The 23,877-nt window shown below is 54.4% G+C and overlaps 1 protein-coding gene across 3 annotated transcripts in view; it reads right to left on the bottom strand.

Moving 5' to 3' along the window:
• Positions 1-547: 547 nt before the first annotated feature.
• The window catches only part of OTUD7B (OTU deubiquitinase 7B), a 35,609-nt gene continuing 12,279 nt past the window's right edge, over positions 548-23,877 (bottom strand). Inside the window, exons 2-12 of one of the 3 annotated variants that reach the window (XM_075075472.1) lie at positions 21,189-21,337; positions 16,811-16,981; positions 16,384-16,599; positions 11,214-11,315; positions 10,226-10,353; positions 7,884-7,996; positions 7,105-7,232; positions 6,308-6,457; positions 5,330-5,444; positions 4,110-4,194; positions 548-3,098 (exon numbers count right to left, since the gene is read on the bottom strand). In XM_075075472.1, coding sequence (XP_074931573.1) covers positions 1,791-3,098; positions 4,110-4,194; positions 5,330-5,444; positions 6,308-6,457; positions 7,105-7,232; positions 7,884-7,996; positions 10,226-10,353; positions 11,214-11,315; positions 16,384-16,599; positions 16,811-16,981; positions 21,189-21,261 — 2,589 coding nt within the window. In that variant the 5' untranslated portion in view covers positions 21,262-21,337 and the 3' untranslated portion in view covers positions 548-1,790. Of the gene's footprint in view, positions 3,099-4,109; positions 4,195-5,329; positions 5,445-6,307; positions 6,458-7,104; positions 7,233-7,883; positions 7,997-10,225; positions 10,354-11,213; positions 11,316-16,383; positions 16,600-16,810; positions 16,982-21,188; positions 21,343-23,877 lie in introns of those variants that run through there. The other 2 variants (XM_075075473.1, XM_075075475.1) reach the window with 2 other exon arrangements.

Below are 23,877 nucleotides of genomic sequence, written 5' to 3'. Positions count from 1 at the left end.
CGTTAGAACCAAGCCTTAGTGTGTTTGTGGGGATAAGGCTTCAGGTGATTCCCCAGCGTTAAGTACACTTTCTGCCCGGTTTTCTCGTCCCTTCGCCCCGGGAAGGGCAGCGGGCAGGAGCCGCGCGGGAAGGGGTTGCATAGTTTGGTGCCTTCTGAAAAACAAACAAAAGTTTTAAAAAAAAAAAAAAAAAAAAAACCACCAAAAAAAAAAGAGGGAATGTTGTAAAGCTTTGCGTTATCGGTATAATCCATGTTTTATTTTCACGTGGTAAAACGCTGAACCTCGCTGTATACAGGATCGGGTCCGGGCTGGGAGCTGTAGTTACAAAAAAAAAAAAAAAAAAAAAAAAAAAGAGGAAAAAAGGGGGAAAAAAAAAAACCCCCCCAAGGTCTGTGCAAACACTGCAGTGCTAAAGTTAACCCCACCCTGCACGACGTGAGCGGGAGCGTTGGGTTCATCCTACGCCGCAGGGGCTGGGACGGGGGCAGAAGGGAACGTAGTGGACCATAATCGAGTGTGTAACGTTAGTGACGGGTTTTGTTTGTTGTTTTTTTTTTTTTTTTCTCTGAACGTTTCGCTCTTTAGCCCTATTATCAAAAATAGCTTTTAATATTCCTCAGCCTAAGGTCAGTTACGTGGCTCAGCAAAATGGAGCCGAGTTAATTCGATTCAGCAGAACAGAGGTAGTACGGAAGTAGCTTGCTCAAGTAGAAAGAGTTACCGCGGGTGCGCGCGTCCGCGTCCGGCTGCGAGCGCCCGGCAGCCCGCTGCGGATTTACCCCCCCGGGGGCTGCGGGGCGCTCTTCGCCCTCTCTACCTCCCCACGCCGGTGGTTATTGCTGGGTGGAGACACTGACCTTGTTTCTCGCCTCAATTCTTACTAAGCCGGGTCGACCGCGCTGCGAACAGAACGGTTTTGCACAGTGCTTCTGCAGGAACGAAAGAAACACAACCTCAAAACCACTCAAGCACTGTGACCACCCCCTCCGTCTCCCTCCCGCCCCGAGAAAGAGTTTAAAAATAACGTTTTAAGAAGAAGAAGAAGAAAAAAAAAAAAAAAAAAAGACAAGAGTGGAGCCCGTCGGAAGGAGAGCGCCGCGAGCCCGCTGCTCGGAGGCGTCGGGTGGGGCCGGGCTCGGACGAGTTCCGCTAAAATTCCGCCCAATAATGTCCGATTCCAACTAAGTTTCGCTCAGTACCAGCAAAAAAGAGATATAAAATAAAAACAGTGTTTTAAAAAAAAAAATAAAATCTGTCAATTAAAAGGTCTGTGACGCTCAAAGTGAAATTGCTGGGGCGTTTTCGCTCGACTGGGGGCAGTTGGCGACGTCGGGGTCCGGCTGGAAGGACCCGGCGGGGTGCTGCTCCCCGAAAGCTTTGGTCTGGTTTATTAAATTCATTTTGAAAAACCACCCCCCCCCCTCCGCTTCCGCCCCTCGCACGCCCTCCGCCAAGCCCGGTCACCCCTCGCACGCAGAAGCCTCTTGAAAAGCATCCTCCTCCTCCTCCCTCTCGCCGGGGCTCCGGGAGGGGGGGTCTGTGTGTGTGTGTGGGGGGCTGGATTTTCTCGCCCCCTCTCCCTCCCGCCACCCTCCTGCATCACCTCCATCACCCGCTGAATCCCGTTTCTCAGCCCATCCGGCCAAATTCCCGCTCCCTCCTTCCACAGGCAGGGAGAGGAGCGTGGGGGGGGGGTTTGAAAAAGAAAATAATAATATATATATGTATATATATTATTGCATTCCCCATCTTTCATGGGTCCCAAGATGGGCGCCGGGGCAGGGCGCTCAGAACCTGTGCACTAGAGCCTCCCGCTCCTTGCGTTTGAGCTCCTCTTTGTAACAGCAGGAGCAGAAATTCCCAGTTTCTGGATGCCCGTAAAAACTGCAGTTCGGCTGCTTGCATTTGGTCTGCTGAACGTTATAGAGAACGCGGCTTTTCGTCTTGTCTGCTGGCGTTCCCTTCTGCGAGCTGTCCTGCTCAAGGTATTCCCTGTAGCCGTTGCTGTGCGGGGGGAGGCCGGCGGAGCCGTCGCCCTCCGACGGGTGGGTGGGATGGACGTCCGTGTCCGTGGGGGAGAATCTCCCCAGGTGGGAAGGGCTGGTTTGGTAGGGATTCGGCCGCGCCTGGGGGCAATGTCTGGGTAAGGTAGCGTAGGGAGGAAGGCTGCTGCAGGAACCCCCGGCTACCTGCCGCCTGCTGTCTTGATAGCTGGGGGGATGCGACCCTTCCACGCTGCTGGCCATGGAGGGTCTGGGAAAGGTGAAAACGCCCGAGTAGCCGGAGGGAAAAGCTGCTATTTTAGCGCCTACGGCCGGATCCGGGGCGTGGATGGCGTACGCAGGGGGAGGCTGGGGGTACGCGGGGTTGAGCATCGCTTCCTCGCCCTTGGGGGCGTTTGCCTCCGGCTCCAGCTTCTTGGTGGGGGCAGCGCCGCCCAGCGCCTTCTTCTCCGCCTCCTTTTGTTTCTGCTCGGCCATAAAGCGCTCCTCGGCATCCAGAAGGTACCGCTGGATCATCTCCTCCTGGTACTGGTGCCGGTTGCTGGTCTTAAGGTGGCCGGCGAAGATGAACTTGCGCTCTCCCTGCATGGCAGCCCGGAGGATGCTCAGGCTCAGCCTGACGTCGTTGCTGTACTTGTAGGGGTCCGACGGCTTTTCGGGGGCTGCTTTGCCCGGGCAGGTTTTCTCCACAGGAGCTGACAAATCTCCTTGGGAAGATTCCTCTTTGCTGCCTTTCCTTGACTTCAAGGACCCTTTCTTCTTCTTCTCCAAGGTATCTCCCTGCCCGTTGCTCACGCCTCCCTTGACAGCTTTGCCGTGCATCAAGCCACCCATGTTCTTTTTTAGCTTGCTTCCCAAAGTCTTGCCGAAGCTGCCCAGCTTGTTGGCGACCGAGTCTGCCCGCTTCTTATCTTTTTCCTTATCCTTTTCTCGGTCTTTCTTTGGTTTCTCCTTGTCCTTGCAACCCCTGCCGCCGCCGTTGCTGGCGGAGCTGCTGCAGACCGACTCCTTGTCCGACTCTCCCGACTCCGCGGCTGAACGAGCGTCGTCGCCGGCGGAGGCTGTAGGGGATTCCGGCTGGGCCAAAGGCGCCTAGGGAGAAAGAAAACACGTACGTCAGAGGCCGGGAAGTTCCTCGGGTAAGAATTTTCACGCTGAAGGTGAAAGAGAGCAGGCACTTGCACGGAGAACGGAGGAGACACTGAAACACGCTCTGCGTGACACGTCCCCAGCGGCCGCCCCGCACATCCGTGAATGTCCGAACTTGCTAGAGGTTTGGGAGAAGCTATAGAAGAAGAAGGGGGTGCTACTGGTGAGGAGGGGGCCCACGAATTCCCCCTCTGGTCACCCACAGGCGCGGCTGGCACCCGTTTCCCTGGGGTCACGGCACCCCCCGAGCCTTCGCATCAACGGTTCGTACATCGATACGGCCGAGACGGGGACGGGTTACGGCATCTCGAAGCAAAGCGCTGAGAGCACGGCGCCAGTTAAGGAGGTCACAACCAAAACGCCACCGTTCGAGCTTTGCCACGGAGGCGACGCCTCCGGTTTCAGACAGACCAGAACGGCTCACGTTTAAGTTCGGGGAGTTTTCTCCTAAAACGGGGAGGGGGAAAATAAACCCCCTTCCTGCTGCCAAGGCAGCTGCCACCATCTGCCAACGCGCCACCGCGGAGATCTGGGAAGCGGACGGGAGTTTTCCTGCCGAGGCAAGGCCTCAGGAAATCTACAGTCGGGCCGTGCGTCTCCAGGCAGCTTCTGGTGGCCGTAAACCAGCAGTTCGTTTGCCTTGGAGCGGAGCAGCGTCGCCTTCGCTGCCAGCCACCTACACAGCAGGCCGCCCCGCGGGACGTACGAGGGCTGTGCTCCCAGTTCGCAGGAAGAGGAAAAAAAACGGGCGCAAAAAGCTCCGGGTAAAAAAGCGCAGGCGCAAAAAAAAAAAAAACAGTCGTTTATCTGCTCAGAAGAGCATTGGGTGCAGTTTCTGGAGGCACAGACCTCATGTGAAGGAGAGCAGGCCGGCTGACGGCTTCACGGCTGCTGCCCTGCAGAAAGGAGGTTTAAATAATTGAAGGGTGAAGAAAATACTCCTTGTCTCTTTACCTGCATGTCACAAGGCAACGTGATCCATTTCACATTCATGTAGCTGTGCAGCAAGTGCAGCTTTGCCTCCAGCGATAACGTCACGCTAAAATTTAAAACAAGGATTAAATAAAAGGAAGTTAGAGTCAAGTTTCCTTTTAATAACTGAGGTTCTCTCCTCCGTATTTAAGTATTTGCCCGTCATCTTTGTATTAAAATGCACGTTCTAACCCAACGGGTAAAATCGCAGAGGCAGCAGCGACACACAAGGTAACGTTTTTGTAGCCTTCCCAACCTTTCGGTTAAAACCCAAAGGAATAAATAAGAAGATTCCTGAACAGCAAAATCAAGCTTGCTACGAAAATGAACTCGACAAATAGTCTCGTAGAAGTAACAAAAAGGCAGGTGTCACAGGTCTAAGTAGAGCTACTTTCAAAATGATTCTCCTCTCCACAAGAACAACTTCAGAAAAGAGTAAAGATGTTTTCTCAAAAATTTCCACTTGTCAAAAAAAAAAAAAAACAACAAACCCAAACCCCCCCCCCCCCCCCAAAAAAAAAATTATTTCCCCTAAAAACACAGGGACGGAGTTTTCTACTGGCTCCACAGCCCTCAAAATAAGGCAGCGCCTTGGTAAAACCTGCGCTGAATTTGAATACGTTCATCCTGGAGGTTTCTAGGTTTCCTAACCCAAAGTCAGATGACGGCCGAGTCACGCCGCCAGCTCCCTGACCGCGACACCCGCCGCCGCCGCCGCCTTCTGGCTCAATAACAGGAAACTCGCCGCTACCGAACCACGGCACGGCTCGCCCGTAGGCCGAGTCAAAAACAGGAGGGGTGCCTGAGGGCAAGCCGCCCCCCCAGCCCCGTGGCCCACGCTCAGAGATGTTGATCTGTGAGCGGGGACAGAGGAATGGGAAAATGCACCTTTTGGGTACAAACACGGCAGCGGATCCTCCGCGGCTTCTCGATTCTGAGCTACGCCTCGCGTGAAGCGCTAGGGTTGGGAGCCATCGTCTCTCTAGCCCCGGGGGAGCGAAGCCGATGGGATGGCACAACCCTACCCAAAACGTACGGGAATCGGGGGCATCAGAAGAGAACGACGTAAAAGAAAAAGCTGTTTCCTCCCCACCGAACAGATTCGCACCCCGAGTACCTTCCCCCAGACACGAGAAACCCCCAGGCACGGACGGAGCGAGGCACCCTCCCGCTGCGACCGCTCCCGTTTGCGGGCGACCAACCTGGCCAGCTTGACGTTGTCGCTGTCGTCTTTCCCCCACTGCCATTCCTTCCCGGGATCCACGGCAAAGTGCACGGGCAGCAGCTTGTGCTCGGAGTCCGTCAGGGGGATCACGGCTGCGCAAGGGACACAAAGCCCACTTGAAATGCCCCGAAGGACGAGCCTTTCGCGTTGGCGGCCGAGCCCTGAGCGCCCACCGGGAACGGCATCAGCTCTGATGGCAACTGGTGTCACACCAACTCACACGGCAACGGCCTTGGGATCACAGAACCGTTGTGGAAGGGTTTGGGTTGGGGGTGGGACGTTCAAAGACCGTCTACTCCAGCCCAGTGCCACGAGCAGGGACATCTTTAACTAGACCAGGTCGCTCAGAGCCCCGTCCAGCCTGGCCTCGGGTGTCCCCGGGGACGGGGCATCGGCCACCTCTCGGGGCAGCCGGTGCCGGAGTCGCCACCCTCGGCGTACAGAATTCCTTGCTTTTATCTAGCCTGACTCTCCCCTCTTAGCTTAAAACCACCACCCCAGTCCTATCGCTACAGGCCCTGCCAAAAAGCCTGACCCCATCTTTCTTATAAGCATTTTAAGCACTGAAAGGCCGCAATAAGGTCTCCCTGCAGCCTCCTCGTCGCCAGGCTGAACAATCCCAGCTCTCCCAGCCCGGCCTCACAGAGGGGCTCCAGCCCCCGGAGCATCGCCACGGCCCCCTCTGCCCCCGCTCCAACAGCCCCGTGTCTGTCCCGTGCTGAGGAGCCCCGAGCTGGAGGCGGCGCTGCAGGGGGGTCTCACAGAGCGGGGCAGAGGGGCAGGACCCCCTCCCTCGCCCTGCTGCCCGCGCTGCCGGGGATGCAGCCCAGGGGACGGTCGGCTTTCTGGGCTGCACGTGCCCGCTGCCGGCTCCCGGCCAGATTTTCACCCCCCAGTACCCCCAAGCCCTCTCCGCAGGGCTGCTCTAAATGCTACTTTGATATAAATCACCTACCTTGATCTTTTGTGGGTTCCTTCTGCTCCATGGATACCAGGGCAGAAAAATGGGCTTGGTCGTAAGCCAGTACCAACGGAGAACGATGGCATTTGTTGGCTGGGACTTCCAGGGGAAGGTAGATCCCTCCAAAGGGAATCGGGGCAAAGGCTGGGAAGAAATTAGGGTGGTTAGTTTTCACACTAGGTTAACGAGTTCAGAGTTGTTTATACTGAAACTGTTCCAGGACAAGCTGTTTGCTTCATTCAAGGTTTCACCTGCAATTATCTGCCAGCTCAAGGGCCGCTAAGAAAAAACACAACCCAAAATAGACATCTGTTTTACATCGGGAGGAACACAGTTGCAAAATGAACCTGTATTTTCTATAAAAAAAACCCCTCTTCACGCCTCCACAAGACAACTTAAAATATGCACACAGAATGATGGTAATTGATTAATCTTTTCTGACAGGAAATTAAGTCTGCTAGTGGAAAATATGACACAGGGAATGGAATTTCCCGTCTCTACACACACGTGTGGGGGCAAAAGAGGTAGAAAAAAAAAAAACCCCATCAGGTGGATGCTCTCAGAAATAGCAAAAGATCAGACCGTGGTGCCGAGGCGCGCGGTCTCGTACCCTCTGCGGGATCACCCCGGGCTCCCTGCAGCAGCTCGGCGCGCCCCGTGCTCTGCCCTCCGATTCCAGATCCGGCCTCGCCGAGCAAAAACGCCCCGTGAAAACACGCATCGGAGAGGAAACACGCAGCTGGAGCCTGCACAGTTCACACAGACTTTTTAAAAGAGAGTGCAACTCTCACCTTCTCCCCCCGAGTCCCGCAGCATCGTGTCTGCCACCACCACTATGGGTCTCTTCAACACGTGGGCAAGGACGAAAACGTGGAACTCCTCCAGGCTCTCGTACACCGGCTCCTCGGAGCTCTCAACGCTTTGGGAGACGAGAAAGGAATTTCCTTTTCACTACTTGTGTATTTAATCGTTGCTTTTGAAAACAGAAAGGGGTCTTTGTAGGCAGTCAGGCTTGGGCGGGTCATGCCAACAGCATTAAGTTTGATCTCGGCTCTAATTTGAGCTTTTTAGACGGAGATCCTAAAAAACATCTTATTCTAAGACAGGGGTTGTGTCCAGGAAACAGCACGTCGCCGCCTGGCCCTTCTGGGAGACTCTTATCTAAAGAGCTTCCCCAGCGGTGTTTGTTGGGATGGCTGCGGCGATGAAGCGCCCTTGAAATGCAGAGCGAGCGCTGCAGAAATGCTCAGCTTCCGTTTATCGCTGCGTTTCGGAGCCACCAACACGACGGAGGCGAGGAAAGACCGGCGTTCCGTGAAACTGCCCCCCGAGACGGGTCGTGTAGCACTTACATCGTTTCCCGTGGCGCTTTACGGCCCCTCTCGTTGCTCCTCGCGACCCTTCGCCCTCCCCCTTCAAACCCTACGCACCGGAGCGACGCGGCAATCCCCAGCCCCGTCCCTTGGCCTGCCCTCGCGAATTACCCTCAGCTGTCCATCGAAGGAAGGAATTTGCCTGGTTTTTTTACATCTAGACTCGTTATTTTTTTAACTCGGTCCCCTCCACGTACCCTCCGCAGCCGCCCCCGTTGGTGCCGTAGTGCACGCGAGGCTCGCTGGATGCCAGCTTGATCAGCTCGTTCCACTCCTTCTGCCACTCCTCTTCCGTGTAAACAAGACCAGACTGGAAAATGGAAAATAAAACCCAAAATAAATAAACAAAAAAATAATATCTTCAAAGTAAATATTTTCCAACCTCTGCGGCACAGTTTTATACACGCGGCCACAGCTTTTCTCTACCGAGCCGTGCAAAAAATTATCAGTGTATTATGCATAAAAGCGGACGTTCCCGGTCTGTGCTGTCGAGCCAGCCGGGGAGATAACCTGCCTGAAACGAAAGTCTGCCTTTTCGCGGGGTGGAAGTAAACATTTCAAGCCACAGACTGAGAGGAAACCTTTACTCTTACACTAAATCCTTCCAGAGTGAAAGATGACATAATCTACTGACAGCGACGGGGCAGAGATAACCGGACTAGCTAAAAGACAGGTTTGCCTTTAGAGTTTATTTTCCTTCAAAAGACACAACAGAAGGCGCCGCGTCATCCAGAAACAGTCGATTCACGGGTGGCTTTGGCATTTCGACACAGGGGCAAACCTCCGTTTTACTCACGTTTCCTCACACCGTGGTTGCAAGACGCCCGTTCCGCCATCGGGCCACGGGCGACGCGGGGCACCGCGGTCCGGAACGGCGCTCCACCGAGCGGGCACCGCGAGGGAAGGGCACGGCCCTCTCCTCGAAAAGCTGCAGTGCTCGAAGCCACGTGCAGCCCACCGGCGGCACAGGCTGCCTCCCGTACCACCGCCCTTCCGTACAAAGCCCGCAGCGAGGATCGGATGCAGGGATGACACCTTTTTACCTTAACTCGGCAGCTTTCAAATAGCTCCCAACGCAATCCCAGCGCTGAAAGGCACCAGCAGCCACGTTCACCCCAAGGAAGGGGAGAAATACCTTAAAACACAAGGCCGTGCAAAAAAGCTAGGGTCAAGCCTGCTGGATTTCGGGTCGTAAGTCGAGAAAGACAATGGGAAGGGCAGCAGCCTTACCCTTACCCTTACCCTCCTCCTCCTCCTCTCCCCGGCTCCACAATCGGAGCTCCAGCATCCAAACACAACATCCTACGTCCTCAAAGCTGCCAAGGAAACCTTCCAGCCGTGCACCAGAAGCGACCGGTGGCACGCTCAGCTCTCCACCTTGCTCTGTAAGGTACTAATTGAGTTTCTCCGCTCCCGGTTTAAGTCGTCAGCACGAATTCTTTCATCGCTGATCTAAAGCTTGTGAAGCAAAGCACGGGAGGAGAATATTGCACCCAGGGCAGGTTGTGAAATTCAGAGCACCATCCGCTACCCTGGGCTGCTTCTCTCAGAGCTTATTTGGAAAGGAGGAGCCCGTAATCCTCGACTTCCAGCCCACTGCTGAAGCGGTACCTGCAATTCCTGGACCGTTGCACCACCCACACCCCACGTCTGCCGCCAAGATCCTTCGGCTTGTGCCAGGGACTACGACCAGGGCACGACCCTACCACGTCCTACACCGAGTATTTTCAAGTGCTTTCGAGACCTGCAAGTCACCGCGCTTTGCTGACAGCTAATTCTGGAGCAGGCAGTTTAAAGAGCCGCATAAAAACATGCTTTTAATAGCAGTAAAATCTCCGATTATTTATGAACTGCTCTGCTTCAAACGGAAGTATGTGTTTTTTTCAAACTGTCAAGATAGGAATCTTTGCGCCCTTCCAAAAATGAAAAGGAAGCTGGAGAGTAAACACCACCTTTCAGCGTCAGGTGGAAACAGAAGTTTACCCTGCACGCAAAAACATTTCGACACGGAGGGGCCGCCCCTCGCCGCGTGAGGACGGCTGGTAACTTTCCACCGCGAGCGAGCCAGGTCCCCGCTTTCGGGGGGAGCCCGTGTCGCAGCGCTGAGAGCCCTTTCATGTGGCAAGGTCGCCAATTTCTGGTTTTGGCGGAGGAGCTCGCCCCGCGCTTCGGCCGAGGCGCGTCTCGCTGATCTTTATCGCTGGCGAGGCCTACGCCGCGGTGTTGCGTCTCTCCTACGAGCCCGGCCACGGCATCCTCGTGGGTCTCAAAGGCCTGAAGGTGACGTTTGTTTTCCCATCGACACCGAGCATAACACAGTTCTGATAAAGAAATTTTCCTGCCTTGTAGCAAAGAGGTTTTTTGCCATAGTTCGGACCGAAGGGTACGTCTCACCGTGGCACGGCCGATACCGCGGGTCGCGCAGAATTCAAGCCCGACTTTATCACGAGAAGAAGCACCTCCCAGACCCGTGGGGATGTTTTACCAGGACTTTCCAACCCCCCTCCCCGCAGAGGACGGCGTTCGGCCTGGTCCCTACCTCCTTGTTCTGCTGCGTTTGCTGCCAGCGCCACCTCCGCTTCAGGGCTTCCCTTTCCACGCCTTTATCCATCAAGGTGTAAAGGGATTTGCGAAGCATGAGATCTCTGTCGTGGAAACCCCACATACCTGCACGAGGGGAAGGAAGAAACAGCAGCGGAGGATTAGCAGCAGCTGGCATCGCTCCATCGACCTGCTGAGCTCCTACAGCCTGCCACGACCAGGGGAAGCGGGAAAAATCGGGAAACAGAGGCCGAGAAATGCAAGTGTCTCCATCTAAGTAACAAAATTCCTGGTTCAAAGCCTGCACTTTGCTCCTGCAGCGAGTTTTCACGCAGCTCAGCGGAGATGCTGCCACCTCCGCTTTCAGCGCGGGCATCCACAGCTGCAGCAAAATATTTGTTCACAAAATCAAACGCTCCTTTACATGTGATGGGAAAATGAGAGCGGGTTAAACGAGACTGCGCTTTTGCCGTGCCTGGGATACAAATACAAAGGAAACGCACAACCCTGCTGATTTAAAAGTCTGGAAACCTCAGATGATTTACTTCCATCGCACTTGACACGATGAAGTCAAACGTGGGCCCTTGAAGCTTCAGCGCTCAGGAGGAGGGAAGGGGCGGCTCTGGTATTTCACATTTCCTTCAGAAACACGGGGAACCTCGCCAAATGGACGGGGAGAGGTGTTTTAGAAGCACACAAGCTTTTGGCAGCCTGTTTCCTTCAACCCCTTCCTCTCCCGCAGAGCCTGAGGGTCACGGCCGCTCGCACACCCGCTGCCGCGGCGGCCGGGGCGAGCAGGATTCCCGCGGGACTGGATGGGAAACGCTCGGCCCTGCTCTCCCGAAGGATGGTCCTGGGCTCTCCTCCCAGCACAGCCGCTTCCCCAGCCCCGGAGCGGGGAGGCGGCACCGGCACGATGCACGTTACCAGGTCTGAAGCGAACCCGTTGGTTATTTCACCTGCCGTAAATCAAATCACGCTCTTACCCAGGGAGGCGGCATGGAGCAGGCAGTTCCCATCGCCCGTGGTGGCCAGGGGGAGCAGCCTTTGGCAGCTGGGATCCACGTTCGCCCACCAGTTCAGACGACCTGTGGGAACATTTGAGAGGGTGAAAACGGGTCCCATCACACAGCGTGGGACCGGTGCGCGCGTTCAGCCCCTCACAACTTGCCGAGGAGGGTGAAAAGCAGTTTGATTTGCAGGGGAACACCCAAAAGAGACGAGAAGCTGTAGACCCAGTGCGCGGCTGGAGGAAGGAAGGAGTCAAGATGGTAATAAGGCAGCAAAAAGGGGAGACTGGAGTTACAACAGCTTCATGGGGATGCAGGGAAATGGCCAGGCTCGACTTAAGGTCACACAGGTTAGAATTAAAGCTAGAAATAGGAGCCAGCCCAGCTGGGACTGTAACCCAGACCAGCGTTCTCCTCCTATCCCTTTCTCCCCCCACCCTATTTATATGAAACCCCCCAAAACCATCAGGCTCCTAAAGTGCCTGTCACAAATGGTGCTCACCGACCTTCCCAGTTAATAACCACTTTTCGTTTCTTCTTGTAACCAAATCACTCCTATTTAAACCATCTCACGTCGGTCATTTTTCCCCTGCTCGCTGGTTTAGGTGCAATACTGGGGAATTTTGGCCAATCCCAGCAGCTTTACCAACGAAAAGGCAAACCAACGGCACTTTACGCCACTTAAAAATAGCAGCTTTTTGGTAATATAAGGCCCTTGTAGTAATTCTAGCCAAGAGCATCTGAAAATAGAAGCTAGGAAAACATTAACATACGCGCTGCAGTCAAGTACAGCGCGACTGGAGGTTAAACATTTATCAGAGGAACAAAGTTGGGCTGAATTAGGACTTTGAACTCACGACCCAGCCTGCGTCTGCCTCTGCTACGCCCTCAAACAGAGGCGCTGCCTCCCTTGGCCGCGACTCCCTCCAGTAGCTCTCCTGCAGCCCGTGTTTTGGCCGGTACACGCTGTTCAGGCTTCCTACAAGTTGCGTTTTTAACTTGCTCTTGCAGAAACTCAGCCCTTCCCCAGCGTTTCTACCGAAGCTCCCCCTGCTCCCGAGCACGGTCCCGGCCAGGGACCCCGGCTCTCAAACCCAGGATTGCTTGAAATTCTTTGCACCACCTCAGCAACGGCAGCTGCAGAAGGGCTAAACACAGAAAATGTGTTTTTAAGCAGCGATAAACACAGGAAAACATAAAAACGCAGAGTTAACTGCAACGCCAGGCGGGTGATATGTTTTTTTTCCCCCCTCGGCATCGGGAAAGGAACCCGTTGGAGTTGAGAAGTGTTTAGTACACAGCCTCGGGACAATAGCCCTGCTCGGAAAAGCCGGCTCTTCCCTCACCAGAGCTCCTGGAGCCTGCGCCAGGTGGCGCGGGGCCAGAGGAACGAACCGCGCAGCAAAGCGGCGCCTCGCAAAGGCTAACCGAGACGTGACGCTACCGCAGGCGGCGCTGAGCTGCCTTTTGGGTTTGGTTTTTTTTTCTTTTTTTTTTTTAAAATTTTAATCCATTTCACATCGCTCCTGGAGAATTTGCTGCTCTTTTCACCGGGCAGGGCGAGCCGGGGGGAGCCTGCGCCTCCGGCCGGCACTTCGGAGGTTGCGCAAGCCCTCGTCGAGCCGAGTCAGGTGCGATTCGGAGGGGACACACCTTGGGGAGGCATCGCGATGCGCAGCGTGCGGTCACCCCGTGCCGCGCACGTCCCCGGCGAGGCAGGCAGAGCACTTGGCACGCATTTCCAGTTACGCAAGAGAAGCCATCTCGAAAGAAACCGCATTCCCCAAACCCTCCTTCGAGTGTTTTGCTCCTATCAAGGCCAAGAGGCCACCTAGAAGTATTTAAAACATACTTCTCTGCATGTGGTTATTAGGAGCAAGCCCTGAAAGCTCTACGAGAAAGATAACTGGATTCATGAGCACAAGGGATCTTCCTGCAAGCATCGCTCGAGCAGCGAGGGCGGCGACAGCTCTTCTGCGCACCTGAAGACGTCCTCCAGCATCAAGAGGCTTCCTCTGCTCTCACAGGGTCCAGGTTTGCCCCGCAGCTGGTTTTGCTACAGCTGTTTGTCCCAGCAGAGAGTAGGAACCTGCACACGAAGGGGGACCTTGGGTAAAATACCGTCGTTTCTTCTAACTGGAACCCCCGAAGCAGGTCACGGCCACAGGGAGGCACAAGGACGGTGCTCCTCCCGGCCCGAAGACGAGGACTGACTCACTGAAAAACCAAACAGCTCCCCTACCAGGGAACCCAGCGCCGTAATCACAAGGCCATCCTCTCCGCGTGACGAAGGTAGCGTGCCCGGGGTGACCTGGCCTCGAGCCGAGGTGACAGATCCAACACGAACACCCACCGCGACCTCCGTGCGGTGGCTGCAGGCTGCGGGGGCTCCCCCGCCCTCGCTGCATCACCGGTGGAGGTGATTCACCTCCCACCTAGAAGTGGGCTTAAAAACGAGACCAAAAAAGGAGAGCAGCTGGGAAAAAGCAGCCTCTACACTGAAGAAAGCTCATTTCATCCATCTAAAATGGGGTAACTCATCTGTAGTCTCCTTATCTAATCCAGCGCCTATCTCTTTGGGGAAAAACAGTACCTTCAGAAAACATTTTCTGGGGAGATCTGGCAGCACCACGAGCTTGTTTGAGGGCATTTACCCACCAGGAGCTGCTCTCCCCCGTCTTTGGGGAAGGATGGCAATCGGAGGCTTCCCACCAGCCCTGCCTGCGAAACGAGGCAGCCCACGGCAGCGTGCCCGGCGCCGAGAGCTCGGCCACCCCCGCCCTGGCAGTCGGGGACGCCTCCCTGCGCAGCACAGGCTCGGCGGTGCTGAGGATGACAGCGGAGGGGCCGAAGGCATCGCAGCAGCGGTGCCGTGCTGCGGGCAACGCCGGCAGAGCCCGGCGCCCAGCTTGTGCGAACCTTTCACCTGCCTTTTGAAGCAAGGTGGACCCAGGCGTGAGCTCATCTCTCCTGCTAAGGGAACCAGCCCCGCCAATGACTTACGGGCGAAAACATTCGCAAGTCGGATGCCAGGGAGGTAAGACGGAGGGGGGTGCGCGTACACACGTGCCTCTGCTCACGCACGGGCTAAACCCGGGCTGAAAAGCTTCTCAAAACCCGGATGATGCATTACCGAGGCACCCATTTCTTTGATTGCCCGCCCGGAGACGCGGGACATTTACGCCCCAAGAACGAGGAACCTGCTCCTTCGATGCCTTTCCCGCAGCCAAGCAAGCGCGCTGATCCCTTAACTCAGCGGTTTTTAATAGTCCACCTGCAGATGTTTATTATTAGTCTGAAGTGCGAAGCAGGAGGTTTCTTGCCAATCCGCCGGGGCACTTCCGTAGGTGTGCTTGGCACCGTGTCCCCGACCTCGGAGCCAAGGCAAAGCCATCCAACCCAGGGGTTTCTTTCCGTTCTTCCTGATGTTTTTTTTTCTAATAGCCTCGGGCAAGGCACCGCCGGCTGCTCCTCCACGTGTGCAAGGAGGAAAAACAGTCCGTGTCTTCAAAATATAGGGCAAGGCTTAATCCATTTAGGTTTGCAACAAAGGATGCTAAAGGTTGCAGCAAGGGCCAAATTTTCAGCTCCACCAAGACCTTTTCCAGCAGCTCTGAGCTTGTTAAAAGCTTTCCAAGAGGACGTCATTACAATTTACAGCCACTTTAAAGAGCGCTTACTCTGCCGCAGTGGTGTAAGGGGATCTCTGGATAGAAGGAGAAGAGTATCTGAACATTTATTGGTCTATAAAATATTTGCCTAATCCTCTAAAGACAGCACGTACTAAATAACGGGAGCCGCCGTAGATCACGGCGCCACGCTCAAAGCCCTACTTCAGATGAAGCTTGGAATAGTTTACATAGGCGGTACGGCCCTTAATAAAGATAAACACCCATTTATCACACAGCCACGTACATAACGCGGATACACCCCAGGCTTCAAGAGGCGCTTTCTAAAAATCAATTACTTAACGCTAACACCGTCTCGGCCCAGCAGGAAGCCTCCCCAGCGCAGGGGTGAAGCCGCCCCGTGCTCCCTCGGCCGGCGTTTTTGCTGAGGCGCAGCTCCCCACCCCCCCCGGATCATCTGCTTCGCCGTCGATGAAGAGCAACGCGGCTGTAACGAGATCGCTTGGATCAAGTGTTCGTTTCCAGAACGTGAGAATGTTTTTTACAGGAACACTTGAGCAGGAGAGGGCTAAAATTTGCCATTAAGATGATACATTGCCTCTGAAGGAATAGGTTTCTAGGTAGGTGCATCAGGAGAGGCACAAAGGCTCCCCAGACCGTGCCCGGTGCCCTGCCCCGCACCCCACGTCCTGGTAACACGTATCAGGTTTTCTCTGCCAGCCCGGAGGTCCCGTTCGTTCACCATTTAAATCTTATTTACAGATCACCTAGCAACTCTTCAGGAGGAAAACAGCATGTTGGAACACAAATCCGGCGGCACTCCCGAGCTGGCTTTCTCTTTGCCTGGAGAGGAACCACCAGACGAGTTTGCCGGTGTTGAAGCAGCGAATAAAACACATCATCAAGCTAAAACGTTCGTCATCGCTTCCGATACCCGCCGGCGGCGATGAGCTACCGCCCGCGTTAGGCGGGAATTTCTCTTCCCCCCCCTTCTCTCAGCAAGGCTGAGGGGATGGCGCAGGGCGCGGGGAAGCTCAGGGGCTGAGATAACGCACCTCAGCCGCACGCGCGATGGCGACACCCACAGCTTATTTACATCCAGCGTCTGCAGGCAAAGCGACGCTCCCCGCTTGCGCCACGCTATAAAGAGGGATGAAGGTTAGGTTGGATATTAGGAAAAAATTCTTCACCGAAAGGGTTGTCAGGCCCTGGCACAGGCCGCCCAGGGAGGTGGGGGAGTCTCCATCCCTGGGGGTATTTAAAAGAAGGGCAGACGTGGTGCTTGAGGAGATGGTTTAGTGGTGGACGTGGCAGCGATAGGTTAGCGGTTGGGCTCGATGATCTTAAGGGTCTTTTCCAACCTTAACGATTCTATGATTCTACGAAATAACCCCTAGCGGACACGCGTCCTTGCGACGCGCCTGCTTCTCTGCGGCCTCGGGCTGGCGCCCGCTGGTACCGCTGCAAAGCCGCCACCGCCGCGCTCGTTCAGCGTTAAAAAAAAAAAAAGCACTCACCAGCCTGCTCCAGCGCCACCAGCATCGACTGCTCGATGAGGTCTCGCTCGATGAAGCTGCGGAAGTCCTCGGTGTACACGGTGAGGTCGGGCAGCTGGAAGGTGCAGATGGGCATCTCCAGCAGGTGCTCGCTGCTGCCGTTGCTGGAGACGTGGGAACGGGCCAGGGAGACGATGGTGGAGCTGGCGTGCGAAATGCCTCGAGACAGGCGTTTTTCTGAGAAGAAAAAGAAGGCGAAAAAGCTCCTGAACGGTGCAGAAGGAGCAAACCTTGCAGAAGCAATTATTAAATCAGGTAGCGCTTTTCGGTTGCGAGCGGCTGGATCGCTCCAGCGTATAAACATTTCAGGCAGCAGAAAGAAAAGGTTGAATCGATCCGTTATCGTCTTGGTGACTGGGCTCTCTGGAAGCCACCGGATGACACTGACCTTGCACAATATCATCCTGCCGCTGGAGCGGCGGTCGCCCGGGACGGGCTGCCTCCTTTTCGGGGGGTTTATAGTTGCGTCCTTCGTTGAAGGAATGGGGTAGGTTGCCGGCGTGCACTTGCCTCAGCTGTTCGAAGTCGCTCAGGGCCGCGCTCAGATCCCAGTTCTTGCCTGGATGGGAAGGTACCAACAGCGGTCACCGTCACGCGAGAAAGAAATCGAGACACTTCCTAAAACATCCGCACTAGAAACTAAAACCGGCGCGGTTTAGCACGAGGCATGAAGGCTGCCTCGCAGAAGCACGGAGGAAAGCAGGGTGCAGCACCCCTCGTTCAGCTGCTCGCGCTATTTCTGTGCCGGATTCGCATGTCTGGAAGAGACAGAGCCGTGAACCTGAAGTGCCCGGCCAGCGTCGGCTCCGCGGCCGCGCGTCACAGGCATGGCTTACGCCTCACATGGGCACAGACGCGTCCAGAGCTTAGACGGAGCTCTTGGACGCTGGACGTCTGCAAAACCTAAACAAAGGCCCGAAGACCTCAAGTTTTCATGGAATCGTAGGCTGGTTTGGGTCGGAAGGGACCTTTAAAGCCATCCAGCCCAGTGCCGCGAGCAGGGACATCTTTAACTAGACCAGGTCGCTCAGAGCCCCGTCCAGCCTGGCCTCGGGTGCCCCCGGGGACGGGGCATCGGCCACCTCTCGGGGCAGCCGGTGCCGGCGTCACCACCCTCACATAAAGAATTCCTTGCTTTTACCTAGTCTGAGCTATAATTTTCCCAGAAATTCCTGGCTGTAAACCAGGGCAGGGCCACCAAAACAGCAAACACTGAGCGCAGAGCACGGGACTGGAGTAAAACAAACATAATTTTGCCCTTGGGAAGGGGAAAACGGAGGGTCCGGCTGCGTCCTGCCCACCACCACCACCTGTATAACCCCAAGGGCCCGTTGCTCGGGGTCACACCGAGCGCCTGGTTTGCAGCTCTCCGAGTGCCGTGACGACACTGCATCGCGATGCAGGCACCGCTTCTCTGCTAAGGGAGCTAAGAGCCTCCAGCCCCCCCGGCCCCCGCGTGATCGCAGGGTAACGCTCGAGCAGAACCACGCAGCTTTAAAAGCTGATGCTTTGCAATACGGCTTTTTACATCTCTCTGCACGGCTCAGGAGACAGCCGCCCAATTCGTTTATGAGATGACACCCAAAATACGGGAGCAAGCAAGGTGCCAGCCGGGCTGGGCGGGATCCAGGAGGCTTTTCAGCAGGCTCCTGTCATTACGGGCCTGATAAATTATTCAGCAAAACAGCCTTGAACTTCGTGGAGTTGAGTGAGTCCTTAAAGCAGCTCCATTTCCTTTTAACACCCCCCAGCAAGCTGCAAGAACATGGTATATATTAATACGCTGCAGTCTTTTGGTACGCAATGAATTGACTTTTTAGAAGCCAATGTCTTCCGAGGGCAAGGATACGTAAAAAAATAATCTACCCCGTGGCTTATGTTTGGGAAAACTGTGATTTTTTTTTTTCCTCTTTGTTTTTTTTTTAAATGAACTCTGATAATCCAGGCTCTTAAATTAGCGAGTTCACAGACGCCAGAGAAAGAACGTCAACTTTATATATAGTAAGTGCACTACAGGAAAGATATAAACCGCCAATTGGTTTATATCATAGCTCACGGACAATAAAAGAAGTAATTATGTCTAATTCCCTAAAGGAAATACGCTTCCCAAGTATTTAAATTCTTCTGGGAGATATAATTTGCAGCGTTTAATGATTGACTCCAAACGGAAAGTTATTTTAACCTTTACCTTTTGAGTCACGGGGGACTTTTTTTTGCCCACCCCCCCTTTTTTTTTTTTAAAATGAAATAATGAATCAGCATCAAGGAACGCGAACGACCCGTCAGGTTACGATCAGATTTGCTGCCGCGTCGCTATTTGCTTTAACGCGCCGGCAGCAGGAGGATACCCTGGCGGCGCCGACCCCTTGCAGCTGCGATTCCCAACCCCCTTCACCGGCAGCTGCCTCAGAAACAGGATTTCCAAAGCGTGGGTTTTTTCCGGCGTGAAACGACGGCAGCGGAAGGGACTCCCAGATCCCGGCACGACGAGGCGACCCGGCCGCCCGCAAGCACCTGGAAAGGGTGGCTTTGGCGGCCTTGGCGCTACGGTGATTTTTTCCAGACACGAGCCAGGCGGTTGGAAGCGTTCGGGGAAACTTTGGCACAGGGCAGGTTTTGCTGGCACTTGGATGATAAAAGGGAGGATTCCCTCCCCTGGCAGGAAAACCGGCATCCCCTGGGGACACCACGAGCCAGAAGTGCAGCCACAGAGAGACCTGCAGCCCAGCTTCTCATCGCCACAACACGGGGCGATCTCAAAGAGCGGAACCTAAATGATTTCGCCGATTGACACGTCCCCGCCTCCCCCAGTTCTTGAGCTTTGGGGGCATTTGTACGCTGAAACCCTTTGCTGTCGAGGCGATGGGTTTCCAACGGCGCTGGAGGGCGGAACGATGGAGGAGACCATCGTCCAGGAGACGGTGACTTCGCTGGACACGCGTGAGAAGCTCAAAGCACAGACAGAAAACGCGACTTCGATCGCTCATACCGCCCTCCGACCTCACGTCTGAGTAATTCACTCTATACGTCTATTTTATCTGACTGCGTTTGCTAATACGCACCCAAAAAAGTAAAATATCTCTGTGTTTTCCCTCATTTTCCACCCCTGGACTTGCCAACTCCACGGAGGCTGCAGGAGATCTAGCAGCGACTCAGTAGCAGGTCATGAAAACGCGCTAAAACTACCGTTGTCAAAATAAATCAACCCATGCACAGAGTGGCAGGGTTTGAAGGAATTATCTGCTTTAACCTTCTCTATCGCGAGCCTAAGTGTTTTTTTTCCCTGAAAGCGAATATTAGCGATCCTGACACGACCCAAAGCAACCTAAGCCCAGACACCAGCACATAAAGGCACCACAAAACCCACCACTTGCCAGGCGTCCGCTGAGGCGACGCCTGGCTGTAAAAATTAAAGGCTGAAGCCCTGAACCCAGCCAAGCTAATGGGAGTTTTGGAGAGGAAAAAGCGACGGATCGATGCTGCGAGCGCCGAGGAGGGCTGGAGCCAAGCGGGTGGCGCAAAGTGCCTCAAGACACAGGTGACAGCGACGGTTTCAGGGCTTTGAATTCATCGCTGCTAGAGCATCCGGAGCGGCAGCAGCCGGGGAGCTGGCGCGGATGCTCAAGGAGCATCACCTGGTCCCGGGTTCAAGCAACGACAAAAAATGACCTGTATTATACAAGGAAAAAGGACGATAGGAAGAACCACGGCAAGTAGGGTCTTGCATTGTAATTACCCATTGGTTAATTATGTACAAACTGCCCTGCTTCTCATGCAACGTTTCTGTCCTCCGGCATTACAGCACCTGCCGGTATTTGCTCACCACCCTTTTGTCAACGTTCACCCAAAGGCAACGCTCGCCAGCAAGTTTACAGCCCCGAAATTAAGAGCCGGTATCCCTTCTCCTCTACCCTTCCCATCGCTAGAAGCACAGGGTGAGAAAAGTTACCTGCAGCCTTCGACTAAACGCGACCGCTAACGGGCGGCTGCCCCATCTTACGGGGTTTTTGCGAAAGCCAATATTACGCTGTATTTCAGGGAAAATCTATGAGCTTCTTTAAGCGTGGCGCGCGGAGGCTCCCGAGGGCTGGTGTCCCCCTTTAAAAGCAAACTGACCCAACGCAGACGATGCTCGCGTTCACCCCCTGCGCATCTCAGCGCTCGCCGCCACCTTAACCCGACCGATGCTGGAGGGCAGGCTCCTGCGCCGGGCGTGCACGGGGCTCCGAGGGGATGCTCTGCCAGGAGAGGTCACCAGCACCAACAAACAGCAACTGATATCAGCATAATCCACCCGCCTTCGCGAGCAGAACAAGATATACCAGTAACAGCACGGTTTTGCCTATATAATTACCCCTATATTGCTCTGGAAGCACAGGCAGCCTTCGCCTAGTGCTACTCCTTCAACCCTTTCGAAGGCGTTGCTGCTACAAAGACCAAAAAACCCCTTCGGTTTTGCTGCTCACGCGCGAAGGGAGAGGCCGAAGGCAGGGAAACGGCGCTCCTGGTCGACGCGTTCTCCTTCCGAGCGCCTGAAATCCATTATCCGACGGACGCGTAACAAGAAACCAAGGCAGAATTTCACCGGCCGCGCCGCCGAGGGCACCGTTTTAATACCTCTGGCATCGCGCCCACCGAGCGCCGGCCCCGGGGGTCTGGCCAGCAGCTCCCCACCCCTCCTGCAACCCCCTTTTTCCTCCCAGCCCCACCCCCCCCCGTCAGCCACCGCCTGCCTCTCCCCTTCCTTTATTCCCAATTTTATTTACCTTCGAGCAAGTCTCTGGCCAGTCCCGGCTCTGCCCCCGTTGAGCGAACAAAATCCGACAGGACGATGTCCATAGCCGAGGTCCTGCACTCATGGATTCCTCCCGGCAGCTGGGGTCGGCGGCGCCCGGATCAGCACCTCGGCATCAATCTAGGGACGAGACCAACAACGCGCGCAGCTCGCGTTACAAAGCATAAAATAATTAAGCCTGGCCAGGCAGCCTCCGAGCTGGCCGGGAACTATCCGATGGCAGGTGCCGAAGGGGGAAAATAAACCTCCCCCCCTAAAGTTAATTGTGTTTTGGGGCTGCGGTTTAATGGATAATTCAGAGGAAAAACAAAAATATACAGGTTTTGCTCCTCTCTCCCGGCACCCGAAGGGGCTGTGACGACTCTGTTAATGACAGGCGTGCAGAGGGCTCAGTAAGCTCAGGATAAAACGCCCCAATCCTCATTTCAAAGGCGGTGGAGCTTTTCTTTCCCAAATCATGGGCCAATAGCGAGGGCAATAAATGAGTTTATTTGGCCGCAGCGAGAAAGCAGAAAGTTTCTCTTATGTATTTTGCCGAGAGCTCAGCACCCCTGCCCTCCCCGGGGCAGGCAGCTTCCCAGCACCCAGGTCGTGCGCGAGGGAAATAAAAGCAAGACCAAAGAGCTGTAATTAGTAGGTGTTACCTATGCAAAAATAAAACAAAAAGCCCCTTTCAGGCAGTAAAAAAAAAACCACAACCCAAATCAAAACCAATTCCTCTTCTTGCAGAAAAAAAAAAAACCCACACGCACCAGCGCGGCTCTCCTTCCCAGGAGGGAGCAAAATCAGCTCGTCCGAAGGTATATTACGTAAAGTTTCAGTTTTAGCAAGTCCCAGGACTCTGGAAAGGTGTGTGCTCTCGCTGCGCGTTCAAAATCCTGATTTTCCGCATTCCTCGAGGCAGAGATGGAGACGGCGCCCGTCCGCGGGAGCCTGGACCGGGGCAAGAAGCTCCGCGGGGTTGGGGTGTTTTGGGGGTTGGGTTGGGTTTTTTTTTTTTGCAGTTAGAGGGTTATGATCGAAATTCTACTGTCAAGGAAGAGAAACTGGCTGGAAAAGAAAATTCATCCTGAGCTGAAAATCTGGCACGTGAAAAAGAGGGGGAAAAAAAATCGGCAAGGCTGGCGGTGCTGCCCTACTGCGAGCGGGAGAGGGGGTTTCAGCGTTACGTGGAGGGCGAAAACCTGTTTGTTTTCCTGGTGCCTTATGAAAAAAAAAAAAAAGAGGCTCTTTTCAGGATTATTCCTAAAGATGGGCAAAACTCCCTCACGGCACGCACCTCCCAAGCGCCAAGAGCAGCAAGTTAAACAAATCCACGCTTTAATCTGGAATTTCCTGGCTTTGTTGGTTAAATACCATTCTTATTATCTTCCACGCTCGCTAATCACGCGCTTATTAACTTCATGCACACAGAAAAACTACTTAATATTCTTTTATCGCCGGAGCAATCTCGGGGCTATTGTGGGCTGAAGGCAATCCTAAAACCGAGCATATTCAGACAGCAAAATTCGGCAGGGGATTTCGCGCTCTTGCCCCCCCGACGATGTGGGAACATCCCTAATTAGAAGCCAGATGTTTGTACCTTCTAACCGGTGGCAGGAGCTACAGAAACAGCGAGCAGTTTCTAAATGAAAACCCACTGCAATAAAAGATAACTTCTTTCTGGTGGGTTCGGCATTTAAAAGAAAAAAAAATAAGCGTACGCAGCAAAGCGCGGCTTTCGGGGAGGAAAAGAGCAGCAGCACAGCCCACACCCGCTAACTGATGGCATTTGCAGTTACCGAGCAAACTCCCGCGCGCGCAAAAATGCCAGGCAAAACACAGATGGAAAACGCCGGGTCCGACGACACGGCGATGAACCGCGAGAGCGCTTTATCGCCGGGGTTCAGAGGAAGAAACGCTCCCTCTGGGGTTAGTTTTTATTTATTATTTTACTTCCCCGCGCAAGGAAAACGCTCTCTTTTCTTCCCTCCCTCCGTATCAGGTAGGAAACCCAAGCCCCAGAAGAGACCTGCAACCACAAACAGATCCTCCAGCAAAGGCTGCGGGCGCCCGGCGCCCCCAAGCACCCCCATAAGCGTACGTATATACGTACGACGTGTCTCACAGTCGCTTCCGATGCTGGATATAACCCCTAAGCGAGCTCTCCCCTTACGCTGCAACTAGAAACGTGCTAAGGAAAGCGTATGTGGGAGTGAAAACCAGTCGTTTCTATGATCTCTGCAATACTGACAGTTATTTGCGGGACACGCCTGCAGGAATTAAGTAAATGAAATGGTGAATAGCCCTGACTGAATCCCCCCGACCAACCCCGCCTCTCCTCTCCGCATGGTGGTCAGCATCGCCATCGCACGAACCCCACCCAAAACCCCCTCCGGGGACCCGATTTCCTCCCATATTTAATAGGGATGGGAAATAAAAAGGGCAACAGGACTAAGAAAACAAGTTGGCCTGAAATTACTGGAGGAGCGTCCCCAAGGGGTGCAAAGCCCCTGCTGCAAAACGCCTCGCCTTTCGTACCTGAGATTTTTGGGGTGACTTTGCACGTTTAGCGAAGTGGTTTATCGGATTTTTATTACACAGCTTTGGTACAAATCTCAGCTACTGAAGAAAGGCATCGTACCCCACGTTACGGGGCTCTTCCTTTATCATTTCTTTAA

This window comes from Phalacrocorax aristotelis, chromosome 25, assembly GCF_949628215.1.
Source record: "Phalacrocorax aristotelis chromosome 25, bGulAri2.1, whole genome shotgun sequence".
Classification (NCBI taxonomy): Eukaryota; Metazoa; Chordata; class Aves; order Suliformes; family Phalacrocoracidae; genus Phalacrocorax; species Phalacrocorax aristotelis.
The sequence above is the reverse complement of the archived record's forward strand: the minus strand, read 5'-3'. Positions and strand labels throughout refer to the sequence as shown.